We start from the raw sequence: 21,765 nt of genomic DNA, 5'->3' as shown, positions 1-21,765 counted from the left end.
TAAGTTCTAGGGGTTTGAAGACTCTTCTCCCTCAAGTCATATGTCTGACTTCATCACAAGAAAGGGAAAAAATGTTCACTTTCTTCTGACAATGAATAAGGGTCTTCATCTATTAGAGAAAAGGGTTCTTCTAAGTTTATTTATGCCAAGAGGAATCTAGTGAATGCGACGTTATCATAATAGGGTGGGGATAAACAATATGTTTCATCTGAAGTCAGGTCAAATGGTTCATAGTTGGTGGTATCGACATCATCAGTGAAAGTAATTCCAACAAAAGGGTAACTAGGAGGTTTATAGTTGATTGGATAGATGAAAAGGGCTGGGTCAAATAGTAATTGCGCATCAAACACCATATTCAATGTTTGAGAGGGTTGATAGGTAGGCAATGGGTTGGTAGTAACATTCAGTTGTGCAGGAGTTGAGATGGTGTCCTTTTTGGCATCGATGAGGTTTTAGATAGCATGGTGAAGGGTGAAACAACGATCAGTGTGATGATCGGGATTTTGATAGAACTCATAAAATATGTTAGGATTGTGTAAAGTCGGTAGAGGTTTTCAAATCATTTTTGAAAATGTTGCAATAATTACATAATAATCCAAGGTGGATATCAAGTACATCAATCTCCACCTTTGAAAGGGTGCTATTCTGGAGGGATAAAATCGCTCACATCTGGATCGTCCATATTGTATCAGTCAACACACATCTCAAGGCATAATCATGCCACGTGTTATTATTAAGATTTGATTTTATCACATTGGAAAAGAATCCTAATGGAAAAAAATGTTAATTTCCTATGGATAATTACTATAATCAGATAACTACTTTATTTAGGTAAGGATAAATCGGGCATTTACAATCTAAGGAAGATTATAGCTCCTATTTGGGGTTAAGGTTTCTTTTCTATATAAAAAAAAAAAGGGTAAAACCACTATAAAAAGAGGAGGAACGGAAGGAGGAAAAAACATGTAATATTGGAATAATATAGTGAAATAGCTTCCCAAACCTGTGAATGTAAGTGTAGGCATCAAAATTTTAAGGAAGCCTTTACAAATTTTATCCCTAATTTTATAATGGGCCTCAAATCCAAATTAAATCCATTAAATGGGAACGTGCCTCTTACAAGCCTGGGTTTTGGGCTTTCGCAAATAAAGTCCATGACCTAAGCAAATTCAAGTGATCCACACATTAAGCATTGGGCCTTACACCCAAACAAATGAATTCGGCCCAATAATAATCTGTAGAATCCTTAAATGGGATTTGGACAAATTTAGCCTTTTAAATAAATCAATTAAACCTCTTTAAGTTGGGGGTATAATTGGAAAGCTAAATTACTTTTAAGTCTATAAATACAAGAGCCTCTCTCATTGAGAGGGGATCTGGATCACTTTCTCTCAGAAGACAGAAGCTCTCCCTCTAGAGAAGAAGAAGCCCTCCTCCAGAGACAAAGCAAGGTTCTTCAGAGATCCGGACTCCGACTAAAGAGAAGATCAAGCATAAAGCCCTTCTCCGAAAGCCCAGAAAACCTTCTCAGCCGAAAAAGCGCGAAGTCCGGAGAGAAGAAAATCTACAGAAGCCTCTACAGAAGATTAAACACAAAGCAAAGTAACCGTCCAAACAACCTTCTCAGCCGATAAAGCGCGAAGCACGGAAAGAAGAAAAGCTACATACGTCATCATCACTATTTTTGTACTTGACTGTTAATCAGAGGAAACACTGAGATCTGTATCCACCTTTCATCAAAAAATCAATAAAATCATTTGCGATCATATTTCACGGATCTCGAGATAGATCCGTAGAAATTTATTGTCGACAAATTTCTGGCATCCGTAGAAATTTATTGTCGACAAATTTCTGGCACGCCCGGTGGGACCATCTCAACCTCTCATCTTTCAGTCAACTGCAAGAACATCACCCAAAGCATCGATGGCATCTCGCAATGTCAACGCTATCGCATCTGCCGTTACTGAGAAAGGTAAGAAAATCCTTTCTTCCAATCTTGAATCTGATCAGGTTACTAGTCGCGATCATCATGTGACACGAACAATGACAAAGACTGGTGGAATAGAGCTAGTGGAGCCTCTCCAGCATCACTCTAAGAAACGTGCCACAAAAACGGCACTTACCACGAAAGAATCGTGGGCTGACGTGGTAGAAGATGACTCGTCAGATTCTGGATCTGATTCGAAGTCAAGCGAGGGATCGTCTAGATCTCTATCGATCACTTCTCCGTCGCAAACTCACACCTCTATCAAAGCAGTGATGACAGCTAGAGCGTTAACAATGGAGGAACAAGTTGCCCAGATGGCAGACACCATCAACAAACTAACAAAGGTAATGGAAGACAAAGACATCCAGATTGCAACCCTTGTTAGTCGTTTGGAGCATAAAGACAAGGAGAATGAATCCTCCAGGATTCACCCCCGAAGCATACATGCCTCTGCACGAAGAGGAACAACGAGCAGACTATTCTGGTTCACGAAAAGCTACTCGAGATCCACCACAAGGATCTGTTGCCTCGCTTTCCGTTCAACAACTGCAAGCAATGATTACTGACACCATTCGTGCTCAGTATGGGGGCATGCCACAATCCTCATTGGTTTACTCCAAATCCTACACTCAATGCATCGAACAAATGCATCTTCCGGTAGGATATCAACCACCAAAATTTCAACAGTTCGAAGGAAAAGGCAATCCAAAGCAGGATATTGCCCACTTCATCGAAACTTGCAATAACGCCGGTACATTCGGTGACTTCATGGTGAAACAATTCGTTCGCTCCCTCCGCGGCAATGCGTTCGATTGGTACACTGACTTGGAACCCAATTCAATAGATAGTTGGGATCAACTTGAAAGAGTGTTTCTCGGCCGCTTCTACAGCACTAGAAGACAGTAAGTATGGTGGAGCTCGCTGCCGTCAAACAAAGGAAGGGTGAACCAGTCATTGAATACATAGAGCGATGGAGAAATCTTTCCCTCAACTGCATGGATCGACTCTCTCAATCTTCTGCTATCGAGATGTGTGTTCAAGGGATGCACTGGCAACTCCTCTACATTTTGAAAGGAATCAAGCCACACACTTTCGAAGAACTGGCTACTCGAGCCCACGATATGGAGCAGAGTATAGCTGTGCATCAAACTCCACGACTAAGCGAGTCTCGAAGATAGGAAAAGAAGGACGGTAAGTCCTTCAAAACTAAAGAAGTCTTGTCTACCACCACCAGCAAACCTGTCAAGATCACAGGTAATAGAAGAGAAGATCAGCCGCGAGCTGATTCAACACAAGAAAAAGGAAAAGCTTGGAAGACTCTCAAAGAGCTTGAAGCAAAAGAGTACCCTTTTCCTGATGCTGATGTCTTGGGCATGTTCGAAGAGTTGCTGAAATTAAAGCTCATTGAACTTCCAGTGCCCAAACGACCCGAGGAAGCAGGTCGCGACAATGATCCGAAGTATTGTCGCTATCACAAGGTGATTAGTCATCCGATTGAAAAATGCTTCATTTTCAAGGAGAAGATTATGGATTTGGCACGTCAAGGGAAAATTGAACTTGACTGTGTCGAAAATGTTGCTACTTCCAACATGACCTCTGTCACTTTTGGATCTTTTGATCCAATACTCTTGACAAGTCAGTATGCTACGCAGATTCCATCTCCTCGGATCACCAAAATTTTACCTAAACCATCGCAACTCATGCCCGTACATTTTGATGTTGAAAAGGCCTATCCCACGCTGGGGGCAAGGCCACATCAAAGAAAAATCATCACCTTTCCCACTTCACTTCAAGAAGGACCACAATCTCATTCGACTTCAAAATCAAAGTCAGACATCTCAGAGTCTGCTTCAGTTGCTGATGAAGGGTGGACAGTTGTCACTCGTCGAAAAAGACATCCTATATATGTGTCGACTCCTTCTATTTCAAAGCCAAAGAGAAAGAGAAGAAAGAAGAAACCAAGTACAGGGTCAAAGAAACGAAAGAGAGCAACAAAGAAGAAGGCTTTCCGAGTTCCGCCCGCAGACCCCGAAGACATCCTTCAGCAACCTCCTCGTCTACCAATCACACTTCTAGAATTCTTACCCAAGAAGCTCTTAAAGGAAGTCTGCACGGTTTCATGTCATCAAGTGGAAGTAGAAATGCTAGAAGATGATGTCGGTGATAGGCCCGAAGAACATCCTACTACTTCCAGTGAGGGAGATCAACGACTTGAGAAAGACAATAGCACCTCGAAATAAAAGATTCACAAGTCGACGTGGATTTGTCCAGTGAATTCCAAAAAGTTCAGCTTACTTCAAAGCAAAGCTCAACTGATTCAAAACAGGAAATTCAACCTGACATAGATCCACAACAAGACAGTATGTGTATAGCCACAATCACCTTCACTGACAAGGATCTCCAATTGGGGTCTCGACCTCACAATAGGCCTCTTTATGTTACAGGTTATGTGAGGGAGACTAAAATTCCAAGAATCCTCCTGGATTACGGTTCTGCGATCAACATCATGCCAATTCGTACTATGAAACAAGTTGGCATCTCATTGGATCAACTTGCTCGTAGTAAGTTGATGATTCAGGGCTTCAACTTAGGAGGTCAAAGAGCGATCGGCATGATAAGAGTCAAGCTCTCTATTGCAGATTTGGAGTCAACAGCACTCTTTCATGTGATTGATTGTAAAACTTCATATCACTTGCTTCTCGGCCGACCGTGGCTGCATGAAACTGGGATAGTACCATCCACGTTACATCAATGCTTCAAATATTACCAAGATGGTGTGCAGAAACGTGTGATAGCCGAAGATCAACCATTTGATAAGGCAGAAACGTATTTTACAGATGCGAAATTCTATTTTGAAGGGGATGTCATTCAAGAAGCACTTCCAATTTCGGTACTTCCTTCGAGTAAGCAAAAACCTGACAAAGGAAAGCATGCTATGAATGACGTCGATAAGATTTCTCCCGGTCCTCCGCTTCAAAAAGAACGGAGTAAGAAGCAAGAACCAGAAACTCGACAAATGAAAGTGGGTCAATCAATGGTGGACGCGTCATCCACAGTTGTATTACCAACCCCAATGCTTCGCTACGTGTCACAATCGAGATGGAAGCCGGGATAATCACCTTTCGAAGAGATTTCTTCAAAGACTAAACTTCCTGTCTCTAAAATCAAATTGGAGACGTTGAAAGAAGAGTTAACATTCCCGGTTACACTTCTCCAAAAATCTTACATAGTAAGGACACCCGTGGAAAACGATGTCCCAACTACGTCAATTACGAAGAACCATGAAGACAACCTCGCAAAAGTAGAGTCCAAAAGTTGGTTCGGTCCTAAAACTTCAAAGTTATTCGAAATTGCTGGTTACAGAAAAGGTGAACCCGTACGACTGGGTGAACTACTACCAACTGATCAAATTCATGGTTTAACTTCAACACAAGTCAAACTCGTTCGAGCTGGAGAAAAGGTTTCATTCATACGAGCGGGGCTTGGGTATACGTCAGAAGCTCCAATCAAAATTTCTAAAATGAAGACGACTGCTTCACAACATACTACAGTAGAAATCATTGATGAGTCTGTAAAAACACCAGTTCCACGGACATCGGTCTTTGATCGAATTGGTGACCACATCTCGACCACGTCGGTATTTGATCGATTAGGTGCTTTAGATGATCGTCATGATGTACAAATTCATAAATCTCGTGCGTCTGCTCTATCTAGACTTGATCAGAAGGTTAGAGTAAAAATACGAAAAGAATCGCGACGTCGACCTAAGCCAATGAATAAACATGTGGAGCATAAAGATAGTAGTGGCTTGCATAGCGCTATTCCATCTCGCATGAAACAACAAGCAGCTTTAGAAGTCTTGATATCAGATGCATTGATTGTGAAGCGACGCACCATCATCGTCACAAACCAAACGGGTAACAACCAAGCTTCAGCTGTTGGAACAGACAATTTTGAAGATGTTGTTTCTGTAAATCATATTACCATTGAGGAATTCCCTGAAGAAGATTCTACTTCGTTAGATGAAGAACTCGAAAGTGCTCCACCGGTCTTTGAAGAAGGCGGACAGGCCACTGTTGAAGATTTAAAAGAAATAAATCTTGGGACAATTGAAGAGCCGCGACCCACATTCGTCAGTACTCTTCTAAACCAGCATGAAGAATCCGAGTACCTCAAGTTGCTACAAGAGTATAGAGATGTATTTGCTTGGACTTACAAAGAAATTCCAAGACTTGATCCGAAGATCGCTGTTCATCAGCTCGCAGTTAAACACAGAGTTCACCCAATAAAACAGGCACAACGTCGTTTTCGACCAGAGTTGATACCACAGATTGAGACAGAAGTCAATAAGTTGATAGAAGCTAGCTTCATCCGAGAAGTAAAATATCCAACCTGGATTTCCAACATAGTTCCGATAAGAAAGAAGAATGGACAAATTCGAGTATGTGTCGATTTTCGCGACTTGAATAATGCATGTCCAAAAGACGATTTTTCGCTCCCAATCATAGAACTTATGGTTGATGCGACTACAGGACATGAAGCCTTGTCTTTCATGGATGGATCTTCTGGTTACAATCAAATTCGAATGTCGCCAAAGGACGAGGAGCTTACAGCCTTTCGTACTCCAAAAGGTATATATTGTTACAAAGTTATGCCTTTTGGACTTAAGAATGCTGGTGCCACTTACCAGCAAGCTATGCAGAAAATCTTTGATGACATGCTACATGACAAGGTGGAATGTTACGTTGATGACCTAGTAGTAAAGTCCAGGAAAAGAGAAGATCACTTACAACATCTACGTGATACCTTCGACAGATTACGACGGTACCAGCTTAAGATGAATCCATTAAAATGTGCTTTTGGAGTCACCTCGGGTAAATTTTTGGGATTCGTGGTTCAGCATCGCGGTATTGAAATCTATCGAAACAAGATTGAAGCCATTCAAAATATGCCGACACCAAAGAACATTCATGAACTCAAAAGTCTACAAGGCCGACTCACTTACATTCGTAAGTTCATTTCAAACTTAGCTGGGCGTTGTCATCCCTTCAGTCGACTGATGAAAAAAGATATATCATTCGAATGGGATTAAGCTTGTGAGAATGCTTTGAAAAGCATCAATGAGTATCTTCTCAAGCCTCCTGTTATTTCTGCACCAATTCCTGAAAAGCCACTGATTCTCTATATTAGTGCACAAGAAATGTCACTAGGAGCATTGTTGGCTCAAGAAAATGATGAAGGAAAAGAAGGTGCACTCTACTACTTGAGTCGAACTCTTGTTGGAGCAGAAGTAAACTATTCACCCATCGAGAAGACATGTTTAGCGCTCATCTTTACCACAAAGAAACTCCGGCACTACATGTTGTCGCACACAATCCGACTCACTGCGCGAGCTGATCCACTCAAGTACATCATGACAAGGCCAGTCTTGTCGGGAAGACTAGCTAAATGGGCCCTTCTCTTATCAGAATTTGAAATTATTTACATCCCTCAAAAGGATGTAAAGGGGTAGGCGTTAGCCGATTTTCTTGCTGATCATCCTATTCCGGCTGAATGGGAATTGTCTCACGACTTGCCCGACGAAAAAGTATTCTCTATTGATGTGCTACCAGCTTGGAGAATGTTCTTTGATGGCGCAGCTAGAAGAGATGGGGCGGGGGCAGGTGTAATTTTTATCACCCCACAAAATGAAGTATTGCCATTCTCGTTTGCCTTGACGAAGTTATGTTCAAACAATGTTGCAGAATACCAATCTCTGATCATTGGTTTAGAACTCGGGCTAGAGATGAAGTTACACCAACTCTATGTGTATGGGGACTCACAACTTGTCATTAATCAACTCTCAACAGAGTATGACGTTCGAAAGCATGAGTTAGTGCCTTATCACTACTATGTTTTACAACTGGTTAGACAATTCGAAGACGTCATCATTGGGCATATACCAATAGCTGAAAACAAGCAGGCTGACGCGTTAGCTAGTCTTGCTGCAAGTTTGGCTATGCCAGAAGGAGAGACAATGAGTATCCCTATCTGCCATAGGTGGGTATTACCTCCTTTGATAGATGAAAATTGTGAGTCTCACGAAGCAAAGGTTGTTGAAATAGCCGAAGTCAAAGATTGGAGACAGCCACTTATCGACTATCTACAGCATGGGAAGCTGCCAGACGACCTAAAGCACAAAATCGAAATACGTCGTAGGGCACCTCGATTTTTATATTTCAACGATAAATTATATCGTCGCTTTTTCGACGATATCTTAATGAGATGTCTCGGAGATGATGAAATCTGAGATGCTTTAGAAGAAGCACACTCTGGAGTGTGCGGTTCACATCAGTCAGGGCTGAAATTCCATCACAGTCTGAAGAGGATGGGATTTTACTGGCCTACTATGGTGAAAGATTCTCTAAACCATGCAAAGAGGTGTAAAGCTTGCCAATTTCATGGAGATTACATTCGTCAACCACCAGAGCCATTACATCCTACAATAGCATCTTGGCCCTTTGACGGGTGGGGACTTGATGTCGTTGGACCACTCCCAAAATCTTCAAGGCAACATCTCTATATCCTCGCCGCAACAGATTACTTTTCTAAGTGGGCTGAAGCAGTTCCCCTTCGAGAGGTTAAGAAAGAAACGGTAGTCGACTACATCAAAAGTAATATCATCTTCCGTTACGGCATTCCACGATATATCATGACAGATAATGGGAAATCTTTTAGTAATACGCTGATGGATCAATTCTGCATGAAGTTTAACATTAAGCAGAGATGTTCTACAATGTACAACGCTGCGGTAAATGGACTCGCCGAAGCCTTCAACAAAACTCTCTGCAAGCTTCTTGAGAATGTTGTCTCAAAATCAAAAAAAGATTGGCATGAACAAATTGGAGAAGCACTATGGGCATACAGAACCTCATACCGCACCTCCACACAAGCCACACTTACTCATTGGTTTATGGGGTTGAAGCTGTTCTCCCATTGGAACGACAAATACCTTCACTAAGGATTGCGATTCAAGAATGTTTGACCTGTGATGAGAATGCTAAGTTACGTCTGGCTGAACTTGAAGCATTAGACGAAAAAAGATTGGAAGTACAACAACGGCTAGAATGTTACCAAGCCCGTCTGTCACGTGTATTCAATAAGAAAGTTCGACCACGTTCTTTTCAAGTTGGCAATTTAGTTCTCGCTGTACAACGACCAATCATCCTCTCACACCGTTCTGGAAAGAAGTTTGATCCAAAATGGGATGGGCCTCATGTAGTGAAAGAAGTATACACTAATGGTGCATATCTTCTTGTAACACCAGAAGGATTACGTCTTGGCCCAATTAACGGTAAATTCCTCAAAAGGTACTATGCTTGAAATAATGTCGCTCCCCGGCACGAGCCTAAACTGTTTGACAATGCTCCCCAGCACGAGCCTAAACTGTTTGACAATGCTCCTCAGCACGAGCCTAAACTGTTTAGCAATGCTCATTATTGTACGAGTTTAAACTACATGATATTCCTGACCCGCATGAGTTAAAACTGTGAACGGTCAAAAAAAAAAATATCATCATGCTCAATAATGCTCAAGCGCTAGAGTTTGGCCAACTGACTATACAAATAGGTCGTCGCATAGATCTTTTACGTATAAAAATCTTGAATCTCGTGAATTCTACAAGTCAATTGACGTTTGTCAGCCAGTTGACATTGTCCACTCCTAAGCATTACTGATAAACAGTTGCTTTAGAGATTGGCCAACCGGCTGGACAAATAGCTCGTCGCATGGTTCTTCTATTTGAACAAATCTTACTTCAAGTGATTCTTCAAGCCAATTGACGTTTGTCAGCCAGTTGATGTTGTCCACTCTTAAGCATTACTGATGAACAGTTGCTTTAGAGATTGGCCAACTAGCTGGACAAATAGGTCGTCACATGGATCTTCTACAAATCTTGAGTATCGTGAATTCTACAAGCCAATTGACGTTTGTCAGCTAGTTGACGTTGTCCACTCCTAAGCATTACTGATAAACAGTTACTTTAGAGATTGGCCAACTAGCTAGACAAATAGGTCGTCGCATGGATCTTTTACAAATCTTGAGTATCGTGAATTCTACAAGCTAATTGACGTTTGTCAGCCAGTTGACGTTGTCCATTCCTGAGCATTACTGATGAACAGCTGCTTTAGAGATTGGCCAACTAGCTGTACAAATTCCTCATCGCATGGTTCTTCTACGGGTACATATTTCACATCACGCGGTGTTTTAGCCAATTGGCATTGTCGTCTCCGTGCAACATTGATAAACAACTACTTTGGAAACTAGCCAACTAGCGTATGCACATTGCTTAAAGAAGTGATCTATCACGTTCTTTGATATAAAAAAAAAATTCGTAGCAATTGTAGTCGGGCAAAGGCTACTCTACATGAATGAATCATTACTAATGGTCCAACGATCAATTGAAGGTGATAACCAATACGGCATTCCAAATCTCCGTTCTCAGCAGCATGTCAGCGATCATTGGCCACAATGGAATACCCCCACCTAAAGCACTAGGTCCAAGTATCCCAACCTACTACCTACAACATGTCCATGGCACCTCTGACCACCACGTCAAGTTCCTACCATAAACAAAGGAAGACAATAGAGAAAATAAAGGATGAGAGAGGGCCTTATTTTGCTGTACAGAGATGTCCTTGTTCATGAACAATGAAAGAAGAGACAAAAAGAAGAAAAAAAAAAGTACGTTAATGCTAATGGAAGGAGGGAGATACATATTTGTAGATGTCAAAGTGCGACCTCTCGAGCCTTCAATGAGTTTTTGTCACAAAAATAAATAAATAGAATGTCGAAGATATTAAGCCATGAAACATGGATTTTAAACTAAATCCATTGTGTGCATTTAGAACTCTTGTTGAAAAGTTTTGGAGGAGAATACGCTAACTTTATTCCATTTCATGACAGAGAAGTGTGAAATCGTTTGCTTCGTTGAATATGAGAACACATGTACAACAAACCCAACTTTGAGGTTTAAGTAATTAAGCTCAAAGAAATCTTTAATGGGCTTGGTGTCTTTTGATTACTCAAGTCTCACCCATTTACTAGTTCTACCTCATATGGCTTTACAAGCTTTCCTTCGAAGTCTGGTTTACAATGGAAAAGTTGAAGGTCGATCACCCAATTCAGTCGATTGTGAACATAGTGACTACAATCGTATTTCATCTCATTCCTACCAGATCTGCGTGTTCTGCCCTTGTAAAAATATGAAAAATAAATTAATAAAAATAAGAAGAATATGTGAATTGATCATGATGTTGTTGGAGATCAACAAACCACCATGTGGGATGGATTTTCAAACCCAAAATTCAGTTTGGTCTTCATGTGGCATAGCTACCTTTGCCATCATCTATGTTGCATGCTGCTGTTGATAGAGACAAATCTATTCTAAGAGGAAATAAGGAGGTTAGAGAGATAAAAAAATAATTGCTTATCACCGCAACCGTCCATGGCTACTATGTTGTTGCCTAATCACCATCTCTCATTGGTAGAATTGAGAGCTCCCATGGTTCCAATTGGAGCGCATCACGTTATGACCGTCCAATGCCATTACAAAGACCTAACGATTCAAGAGATTATCTTCAGCAAAGAACAAAATATGTTAATCCCCTGCCCTCACGCCGTTGGATCCTTGAATTCAAATATTGAATGGCTGAGAAGCCTCTTCGTTACTACTTGCGTTGTAGCCGAAGCTTGGCTATTAGTGGAGCATAACGACTTATCTAGAGTGCACCATGTACTTTCTTTGACTCGTGCGCTGTTACTCCAATCGAACACAATCTCCTTTGATGAGTATCTCCATGGCTAGGAAGCTGAATTGAAAGAGCTACATTGGCGCAAGCAGCATCATCATCAATAGCAACTTCAGCAGATCCAACGGAGGAGAACGAGTGAGAGAGAGAGAGAGGCAATTTTTCTTGATGAGAATGGAGAGCCTCTTACGCCAACATCAGCCTGGAGAGCCACTGAACAACTGGCCAAGTAGCCATCACGAGGAAGTCCATAAATAAAGTCAGCGATTTGCACGGCTCTGAGATACGCCACCATCGTCGCTCTAAAAACTAGCTAATAAGCATGGGATCGAAATTTCTTCTATGAATCCATGATTGAATATGGAAAAGATCACGAAAGAAAAATTGTTATATGGTGCTTCATTGATCTTGATTTCTTATAGACCTTGTTCTCAATCCTGAACCCAAGCTAACCTGCAAAAAAAAAAAAAAAAGATAATCCAAATTGTGATGATGAAATTAATCGTACAATTGAATTTTAGTAATCTGCAATTGAATGATATTGTTTTTGTGATGAAGAAGCAATTGATTTGTGGTTGAGTTTGATGATCATCTACACCGAAGATCTTTCTAGGCATGCTTATCGTCTTCCTCTTCATCGATTAAGATGCTGCAAATCTGAGGTTCATCTGGGCAGAATCTTCAAGAAGCAAAGAATCCATTGAGGAACTGTTTTTATGCATGGGAACTTGATCGCTTGGCTCCATTCTCGTTGGTTTCGTTGACAAGGAGTCTAAGTTGGTGGTAGCCATTCCATCAAACTGCTATTGGGTCCGATTACTACAAAAAAAAAAAACATTGCTGGTGGTTACTACTAGTGGTTCAGATTCCAGAAGTAGTTCTGTAGTCCAATTTACACCCAACACAACACACAGCATGGGATAAAAGGTTGAAAATTTGGAAAGCCTGCAACTTTGTTTCAAAGCATTTTTGGAACGCATGAGACATGAATCATTCGTCTTGGCTAAAAATAAAGGGTGCATGCCTTGTGCTTCGGACTCCCAGCAATTGAAATGTTTTCACCCTACTTATGCTTGGAAGATGTAAGAACGGTCACTTGCTTCTAGCATGAAAGAACAACAAAGAAAAAAATAATAATGAAATTGAAACAAAGATAAACTGATCTCCGTTGCAGCCAGAAGTTGGAATAGTGTGGTATTCTTGGAATGCACACAAGATGTGTTCCTGGACAACAAACAAAAATTAGAAGAGAGAGTGGTGTAAAAAGAAATAAAGTGTACTCAGATCTAATCCAGTCATTATGGCACATCGGCAAAGATTCTACCATGAACAATGCAGCCCAAATTGCAGCACTCGCCCCCATTTTATTTTGGATGCTGCAAGGACCATTATCTTCGATGATTTTTGCGCACCTCACAACCAAGTTAGTGGATAGAGATCCTTTGAAGTTCGAACTCCACGACTAGCCAATGATGAACCTGCTTCTCCTTGCAGTAATAAAAAATAATTCAAAAAGAGGAGAGAGAGGGTCGAAGAAGATATATCCCTCATTAGTGGCATCATTCCATGAATCCTACGAAACAAATATCGCCCATAGTTGGCACCGTTGCAATCATGCAATCACTCCATCATTCAACAGCTGTGGTCCTCTTCTTGCAGCCATTAATGTGGATAAAAATCCATCTAAAAGAGAGACACAAATAAACAAAATCGTTCATGAACGAGATTAAGAAAAAGAGGTTACCTGCCAACTGTTGTTGCTGCCAAAAAGAAACCAGCCCCAACCTCTGTTTCGAAAAACGGTTGGAATAAGAAAAGAAAGTGGTTCCAAGTTGCTCAAATTCTTCTGACAATTCTGATTCTGAGGAACAAAAGAATAAATCCAATGTTGTTGTTGCCACGTTGAAGAAGTTTCTAACGTCGAGACTGTAAAGAATCAACCTGCTGCAGTCCCCAAGAACAAATCTGATTTTGATGCTCTTTCCCTTCTTCTAAATTTCTTTGTACATCAAATAAGATTCCTAAGATGGGTAAACCCAGCAAGAAATCTTCAAAAAAAGGTAGTTGTTACTACCCCCTTTGATGTTCCCTCATCAAAATCTGCAAAGAAGAAGAAGGAGGGCGAGACAAATAGTAGACGATGAACCTTCTACAGCAGCCGTGTGCTCTATTCATAGGAGATGAATCCTTCTTAAAATAGGATATTAGTGTTTGAAGAGGATTGAAAGATCTTCACCGAATTGATCCGACTGGCTTGTAGAAGGAAGAGTCCTTCTTGAACCCATCTTGAATGTTTGGAGACGAAGTGAAAAAAAAAAAAAAACCGAATGAGCCTGATTCGGACTTTTGTTATGGGTGAGACTAGCCTTACCAATTTGTAAGATTTCTTATCTTACTAAATTTTTTGAGCCAACAATCAACAAATTGGGTCCATTGCTACCCATTTAACTCGGCCCAATTAAATCTGAGGTGACTCAGATGCGACTCACAGGGGCTCTTGAGATCATCCCAAAATTCTAGTTAGTTGATTCAAACACAAACGTTTGAGGATTGACCAAATCCTTCGATCCTTCAATCCAAATCCATTCTCAAGATTTTGATTCAGCCATTAATTATCATTTCCTCAACGAAAGAAAAAAAAAAACCCTTTGGTTCAACCACCAAAAACAATTACCACTCCAATCCAGCCATTGGAATTTCTAGAAGGTGAAAAACTTGATTTCACCATCTAATCTAACCCCCAATGTTAATTTTTTCTTTTGAGAGCTGAAATTTTTGGATCTCTAAGCCATTACCGGATGATTTACATGTCTTTGAACCACAACAGAGAGCTTTTCTTGAAGAAGTTAGATTCCCCAATTTAAGTTTTGTTCAAGTGTTGAAGTTTATGACAAGGAGATATGATCCTATGCTTCTCACATAATTAACTTTGGGTGTAATGATTCTAGGCCCAAAAAAATTATTTAATGGGCTTGAGTCTTTTGGTTGCTTATAAATAAAAAAAAAGGCAGTGGGCCTGAATATGTGGACCTCTAAAGCCAATACATGGGCCATTGGTTTGCATAGGATGGAGTTTAAGTGAGAAATACCTTGATCAATGATTATTGTGTATCATGATCAATTTTATTTTAGTCTCCATCAGCAAGATCCTCACAGGAAATACTCGCGCAAATTTTTCAATGTTGAAGCTAGGAGGGGTTCAGAGCCAAGCAACCCAACAATTATTTCTAAGTGCTTTTGATGAAGTACCAATACTATCTTCTAGTATATGCATGTACCAAACACATGAATTTAATCTCATGTATTTCAACTACGGGAAAGGTAAGTCTACTGGGGTTATACATCTTCATGTGAGTTAAGTTATTCTCAAGGATCACCCATTCTTTAAAATAAAATATAAAAAAAGTCCTACTACAAGTTTCCAAAGACACGTGGCAAATCCTTTTAAACTCGAAGCTTTCACGTGTCAGTCGACATAATCAAGGATACCTCATCCTCAACCTCACATTCGATGACGCATCCTTAAGGGGGCATTTGTAGGCATCAAAATTTTAAGGAGGCCTTTACAAATTTTATCCCTAATTTTATAATGGGCCTCAAATCCAAATTAAGTCCATTAAATGGGAACGTGCCTCTTACAAGCCTGGGTTTTGGGCTTTCGCAAATAAAGTCCATGACCTAAGCAAATTCAAGTGATCCACACATTAAGCATTGGGCCTTACACCCAAACAAATGAATTCGGCCCAATAATAATCTGTAGAATCCTTAAATGGGATTTGGACAAATTTAGCCTTTTAAATAAATCAATTAAACCTCTTTAAGTTGGGGGTATAATTGGAAAGCAAAATTACTTTTAAGTCTATAAATACAAGAGCCTCTCTCATTGAGAGGGGATCTGGATCACTTTCTCTCAGAAGACAGAAGCTCTCCCTCTAGAGAAGAAGAAGCTCTCAAGCCCTCCTCCAGAGACAAAGTAAGGTTCTTCAGAGATCCGGACTCCAACTAAAGAGAAGATCAAGCATAAAGCCCTTCTCCGGAAGCCAAGAAAACCTTCTTAGTCGATAAAGCGCGAAGCCCGGAGAGAAGAAAATCTACAGAAGCCTCTACAGAAGATCAAGCACAAAACAAAGACAACGTCAAAACATCCTTCTCAGCCGATAAAGCGCGAAGCCCGGAGAGAAGAAAAGCTACATACATCATCATCACTATTTTTGTATTTGACTGTTAATCAGAGGAAACACTGAGATCTGTATTCACTTTTCATCAAAAATCAATAAAATCATTTGCGATTATTTTTCACGGATCTCGAGGTAGATCCGTTGAAATTTATTGTCGACAGTAAGCAGTTGTAAAATCTCGTGTGTCTTTCTCTTTTCTCTTATTTTTTCTTATTTTTGGGATTATTTTGTTTGATCTTTGATCCAACACTAGATCTCGAGGTTGGATCACGGATTTTTGCATCCACGTCATGTTTAAACATTTGCTATCTATAAAGTAGTTATACTTGTGTTGGCTACAATATTATAGCACTCATAACAATAGAATAGCGATCACTACGAAAACAATATTTTCTTTTTATAAATTACAGTAAATACTTTAAACCTCCCTTTTTATAATTTATTTTTTTATTGAAATCACAAGCATTATTGTTATTGTTGTTATTATTATTATTATTATTTATTTTATGAAAAGACAAATTTCAAACATTAGAATGGCAAACATGATAATTTCAAATATTAGCAGTCTAGTTTTGTTCCTATCCCTTTGTGCTTTTCTTCTTGTTCATATATCTTGCAAGAAATCAAGAGCTTAGTTTGTTCTCACCTAAGGAAAACTAGTACCCACCGACTTTGATCGGGTCGTTTGACGCATTCTTTATTGATAATCGCAATTTCCATTATTGTTTTTTTTTAATGATATAGATGTGCATGCATTGAAGTTGATCAGAACGTGGGATCCATTTTCAACACATATGGTTGATACCTTATAGAATCGTGCTGGGGTGACACAAAGGGAGACACAATGACGTGGTAATTTGCACATTATCGTAGATGTTTTTCCGCGAGATACGAGCAAAAAACATCTACCTTATATTATTTGTGACAAAAGGCATCTACCTTATGTTATTTGTGTCACCCTTGTGTCTCCGTTAGTGTCATTTCAGAATTTTCCTACCTTATATTAGTACGAAAAAAAAGGCACGTGGTCCCCCACTCAAGGGTGAAACAAAGTGAATTTTAAAGTCACTCCATTACAACTTCTCTCATATTTGATGGGAACGCACGTGTTAAAAAAAATAATTTTTATGTAAAATTAAATATTTTAAAAAAATTTAAATTGTAAGTTTATAATCTAAGTTTATATCATAGTGTTTAATTTAATATATTACAAGTGCATTTTTATAATTTAAAATATTAACTAGGCGCCCCACACAATTTTGTCTTCATTATATAATCAACTAAAAGAGTATTTTTGTAATTTTAAAATTTAACTTTGTAAGTTTATTCATTTTGACAAAAAAGATTATCCAAATAAATGATAAGTTCAAATGTATTATGAGATCATTTTTGAAAGAAAATTTTAATGTCAACAGCCCTCTTCTTAACTATTTCATTAAAAATAAGTTTACTCATTAAAAAAAAAAGAACAGGTTAGATGGATCTAAGAACTATGTAGACCTGGACATGTGGGGGCATGTGGACAGTCACATGTGTCTAAATGACACCTCAACCCTTAATAATTAATTATTTAGATTAGGTTTCAAATATTTGGATTAGTTATGAAATAGAAAATTCATAAATAAATAAAAAACAATTTTTTTTTCATTAGATCTTAGACTTTGAATATGAATGGCAATTGAAATCCAATATTTAAAATTAAAATCCAATGGTTAAAAAGGTCTTTTTCTAAAACAAATTCTAAAGTTCTTAAAATTTTATGCTTTACAATTTTTTGACACTCGATCGTGTTTTTGAATGCTACATGAACATGCAATCCATGTAGATAGATGTTCTTTCAATCTATAAAACCCCATAATAATAATAATAAAACAAAACATTGGACTCTACTGTCCACTCTCTTTATCCCCAAATAACGAGATGTTGAGATTTAATATCCCTACAAATTTCAAGGACCCATAATAATAATAATAAAACAAAACATTGGACTCTACTGTCCACTCTCTTTATCCCTAAATAACGAGATGTTGAGATTTAATATCCCTACAAATTTCAAGGACAACTTTTAACTCATTATCTCTCGTTCCCTTCCTTTTCAAGAATATCCTTCCAACTTTATTCTCTTCCTCTTCTACCTCCTGTAGACACCTCAATTTGAACGGGCCACTTCTCGAAAGGGCCCAAAAATATCGATTTTCCAAATAAATGGGCCAACGGGCCTTAAGGGCCCAACTCATTGAAAATGGACATTTTTACCAAACCGAGGCCCCTAAGACCTCTCAATGGTTTAGGAGGCCACCAAAAGGACTCGGCCTACCTTACGACTTCCCAACATTCACCGCTCCGCTTCCAAAATAAAAAACGCCAAATTTTCGATAAATTTCACCAACGGGCCTAAAAAGCCCGATTCGCCAACACGTGGCATTTTTGATCAAACTAATGATTGCAAAAATCTAAAAAAATTAAAAAATTAAAAATGTGAGACTTGAGATGCCTACCCCTCCTCTACTATCACCGCTCCGCCTCCATATTCGTAAAAATCATTTCTAAAACCCAAGCCCAACACTACAAAGCCCACAAATCATTAACCATATCCAATTCATTATCCAACCCACAACCCTAACCCATAAATCACAACCCACATCAACCAATCACTCTTTTATCATCAAAAGATGACACATGTCATCACCCCATCTCACCTCCCTCACCCAACTACCTACCCCATTAATTTGCTTTAAATCCCATCTACCCACACATCAACCCATCACCTTTTCTCTCAAATCAAACACATCTACCCACACCCCTAACCTATACCTCCCCTAATCTACCCTCATCATTCCCTACAAAACCTACATCTACAACCTAAACCTACACCATCCTCTCAAGTCAAACACTCAACCTCTCCCATCAACCTATCCCAACCCTTCATTTCCACCCACTTTAACACATGGCATCATCTCCTTCATCCTCCCAAAATATCATCAACCACCTCTTTAAATCCTCCATCTCTTAAACCAAACACCATTTAATCTCAACCACCATCTTAAACTTACCTCACCAAACACTCCACCCAAATGGGTTGGGTAGGATCCAAACCATTTGGGTCAAAACTCACCCATTTAACCCCCCTTACCTAAATACCCTCCAATCTCCTCTAAATTACACCCACTTCTCTCTCAAACTCATAACCATTCTACCCATTTTCTTCACTTCACCCCATTATATCCCTAAAATAACTCCTAAACATCTATAAATACCCTCATCCTCTTCCCAAAAATGGCCCCCAACTTCTCATTACAAAACTTCTCCCCAACACTCTCTCTACTAACAACCATCACCATTCTCACCAAGTTTACCAACTCTCTCTCACAAATCCTCTACAAGTCTCACTAAAACAAAAGAAATCCCTACTCTCTCTAATCACCTCTTCCCATTCTCATACTCTCATATTATACTAAGGACTCAAGAAGACTCAAGCAAGAAGAAGAAAAGAAGAAACAAGATACAAGGTGGGTTTGAAGCACACCCCCTCTCTTTCTCTAACCTTCTACTCTTTCCCTCTTCTAACACCCCCTTCTTCTATTTTATTTTACCCCTTTTGATGATTGGGCCCCAAGGCTAAGGTTCATAAGGGTCATTTCCATTAATGAAATGACCCTATGATCAAGCCGAAAATGAATCCCTACTTAGGGAACATATGCACCCACGTGGCACATTTTTTCACCTTCTTTTAAAAATAAAAAATGATCGAGTTATTTGAGGTTACCGCCACGTGGCGGGGAGGAAAGGGTGCCTAACACCTTCCCTTTTCTCCAACCGAGCCGCTTACCCAAATCTCGAGGTTTGACTACCCCTTATCCATTGTGAGTCACTAAAATGCCAAAAATCTCATCTTTTGGAAAATGTACCCCGGGTGACCATTCACACCCACTTCCAACTTGAATGGTGGCGACTCCAAATCATTGTAGATGTAGTCATCATAATGACGAAATCACGCGTCTACAGCTTGGCGACTCCACTGGGGAGTAAAGGCTCCACCCTCGTGTCAACTCGGTTATTTTGGTAAAAAAGGAAATGTTTCAATTTTTATTTTTATTTTTTATTTTTGCAAGCTAACAATACTTGTTATGTTTGTTGTATTTATTTTTTAGGTAGGTTTCCTTTATTTACTTACTAACTTGAAAAAAAAAACAAAACAAAAAAAACCGATTTTCACTTTATTTTCCCGATTATGTCTTTTTAAGCATGTATATCATCAAACAAATGAAAAAAAAAATTTTCTTTTTTGGCCCAAGCCAAAAACCAGAGGCAATGTGCCTCAAAATGTATATAAAAAAATAAAAAAATAAAAAAAAATAAAAAAAAGTCGTTTTTCTTCTTTTTTGGCCGAATGGACAGTCGAACTTAAAATGATCATAACTTTCTCGTCCGATCTCCGATTAGCTATTAGTGCATATCGATTTGGGGTAGAACAAAATTTTCTACCAAATGTGACAAAGTCAGCAACATTTTGACAACTCAGAATCGGTTTTTGAGCTCATTTACTATCGTTTACGCTATCATTTCCGTTTGACGTCTCGTCGCGATACAAAATGAGTAGGAAAGAAAAGCATAAAAAAGGAAAAAAAATTTGGCCCAAGCCAAAAACCAGAGGCAATGTGCCTCAAAATGAGCACATAAAAATTTTTATTAAAAAAAAAAATTATTAAAAAAAAAATTAATTAAAAAAAAAAAAAAAAAAAAAATTTTTTTTTGCTCAACTTGTTCCTTACATCAGTCTTGGAAACTTTCCTCTTGGAACTTATTTTTATTTTAAGTTTTAAGACTTCAAAAGATCAAAACGGATCATCTTTTCCAAACTCAGGGCGTACCGCTCGCCACTTTTTGATGGGTCAAAATGAAAATTCAAAGTGATCATTGGTTGGACTATAAAAAATGAGAAGTCCTTTTATGATTAGTTCATTCGTAAAATTGAAAAAAATGATGAAAAAAAAAAAAAAAAAAATTGATTGGTTGATGATGAATGTGCGACTCTTACGGACTAATTATCTAAAATGCTATGATCTGGCCAACGGGCCCACTCATCTGAAAAATGCCCCGGGCGCACCCTATCCTATTTGCACACACCACTAGCACGTTTACTTTACTGTATTGCACGCTTGCATGTCCCTAATAGCCAACGTGGCACTAGTGCGTGGCCCGGTCTCCTCGGAGATGCGACGTCATTCATGAAAACCACAACTCCAATCACGTACCGTAAGGTATATAAAACTGGGGAATCAATACCGTTTGATCAGGTGATTCTGAAAGGTATTTGATACACCCATGTTGGAGCGACCTGAGCCTTTGTCCTATTGTAAGCCGCACGGTCACATGTCCCGATTGCCAACGTAGTACTAGTACGTGGTCGGTCCCCTCGCGGGATGCGAAAACCATTTATGAAAGCTACAACTCTTGACTCGTACCCATAGGTATATAAAAGATAATCCAAGTACATCAATTGCACTTCTTGGTCAAAACCAGTGCCTAAGCAAGATCCTGCCCCGCTGTACCCTACTGTACGAGGGGGATAGATTACGTCTATTCTAGACGAGAGGTACTTAAGCGGGCCTTTGCTCAGCATCGTGCGCCACCTCTCAACTGGGGATCAAACTGGCTGTTTTTGGCTTCAGAGAAGTGAATTGAAGTTTTAGATTGTCACCTATACGGTATATCAAACCAAGTCACCACGTACCGTCTGATTGAGTACGCTTGAGAGGTATATAGGTGTGCTTGGGCAAGAGTGGCCAGATAAAAATGCATTGCAGTAGTA

The 21,765-nt window shown here is 39.4% G+C and overlaps 2 protein-coding genes across 2 annotated transcripts; both read left to right on the top strand.

Moving 5' to 3' along the window:
- The first annotated feature begins 2,957 nt into the window (after positions 1-2,957).
- LOC147404852 (uncharacterized) lies at positions 2,958-7,079 on the top strand. Its single transcript, XM_086437921.1, has 6 exons — positions 2,958-3,178; positions 3,222-3,465; positions 4,314-5,045; positions 5,163-6,365; positions 6,520-6,618; positions 6,678-7,079. Exons 1-6 carry the CDS (start codon positions 2,958-2,960, stop codon positions 7,077-7,079), a joined length of 2,901 nt encoding a protein of 966 aa, XP_086294047.1.
- A 693-nt stretch (positions 7,080-7,772) lies between these two features.
- LOC147404851 (uncharacterized) lies at positions 7,773-8,276 on the top strand. Its single transcript, XM_086437919.1, has one exon. It carries the CDS (start codon positions 7,773-7,775, stop codon positions 8,274-8,276), a length of 504 nt encoding a protein of 167 aa, XP_086294045.1.
- The last annotated feature ends 13,489 nt before the right edge of the window (positions 8,277-21,765 follow it).

This window comes from Akebia trifoliata, chromosome 4, assembly GCF_017979445.1.
Source record: "Akebia trifoliata isolate Shusen 1 chromosome 4, ASM1797944v1, whole genome shotgun sequence".
NCBI classification, from domain to species: Eukaryota; Viridiplantae; Streptophyta; class Magnoliopsida; order Ranunculales; family Lardizabalaceae; genus Akebia; species Akebia trifoliata.
Note: the sequence above shows the minus strand (reverse complement) of the source record. Positions and strands in the feature narration are given on the sequence as shown.

What these genes read in the sequence shown, in the direction of transcription:
- LOC147404852 (XM_086437921.1), top strand. Translation starts at nt 2,958, where the DNA reads ATGGAGAAATCTTTCCCTCAACTGCATGGATCGACTCTCTCAATCTTC. An exon ending in AAGATAGGAAAAGAAGGACG is followed by an intron (nt 3,179 to 3,221) that starts GTAAGTCCTTCA and finishes TACCACCACCAG; the next exon opens with CAAACCTGTCAAGATCACAG. An exon ending in TGGACGCGTCATCCACAGTT is followed by an intron (nt 5,046 to 5,162) that starts GTATTACCAACC and finishes ATCAAATTGGAG; the next exon opens with ACGTTGAAAGAAGAGTTAAC.
- LOC147404851 (XM_086437919.1), top strand. Translation starts at nt 7,773, where the DNA reads ATGAAGTTACACCAACTCTATGTGTATGGGGACTCACAACTTGTCATT.